The sequence below is a fragment of the Pterocles gutturalis genome, unplaced genomic scaffold, assembly GCF_000699245.1.
Source record: "Pterocles gutturalis isolate BGI_N339 unplaced genomic scaffold, ASM69924v1 scaffold40039, whole genome shotgun sequence".
Classification (NCBI taxonomy): Eukaryota; Metazoa; Chordata; class Aves; order Pterocliformes; family Pteroclidae; genus Pterocles; species Pterocles gutturalis.
This window is the reverse complement of record NW_010134610.1, coordinates 2,152-2,383: the sequence shown is the minus strand read 5'-3', so window position 1 is coordinate 2,383 and position 232 is coordinate 2,152. Positions and strand designations below refer to the sequence as shown.

General features: G+C 54.3%; 1 protein-coding gene across 1 annotated transcript in view; it reads left to right on the top strand.

The window, feature by feature from the left end:
- Positions 1–135: 135 nt before the first annotated feature.
- LOC104467753 (solute carrier family 22 member 6-like) overlaps positions 136–232 on the top strand; it is a gene marked incomplete at both ends in the record, with an annotated part of 2,245 nt that continues 2,148 nt past the window's right edge. Inside the window, one exon of the mRNA XM_010081643.1 lies at positions 136–216. Coding sequence (XP_010079945.1) covers positions 136–216 — 81 coding nt within the window. The remainder of the gene's footprint in view (positions 217–232) is intronic.

The following is a 232-nucleotide window of genomic DNA, read 5'->3' as shown; positions in this document are numbered from 1 at the left end:
TCAAAATCCACCTTTTGGTGGCCAACCCCCACCTCTTGGGGATCAAAATCTACCTTTTGGTGGCCAACCCCCACCTTTCGGTGGCCAAATGCCACTTTTTTGGTTTTGAGTTGAAATGTTGGGTTTTTGGGGCAGGTTCTCCACCAGTTTCGCCTACTACGGGCTGGCCATGGATCTGCAGGGCTTCGGGGGGGACATCTACCTGAGCCAACTGGTCTTTGCGGCCGTGGAC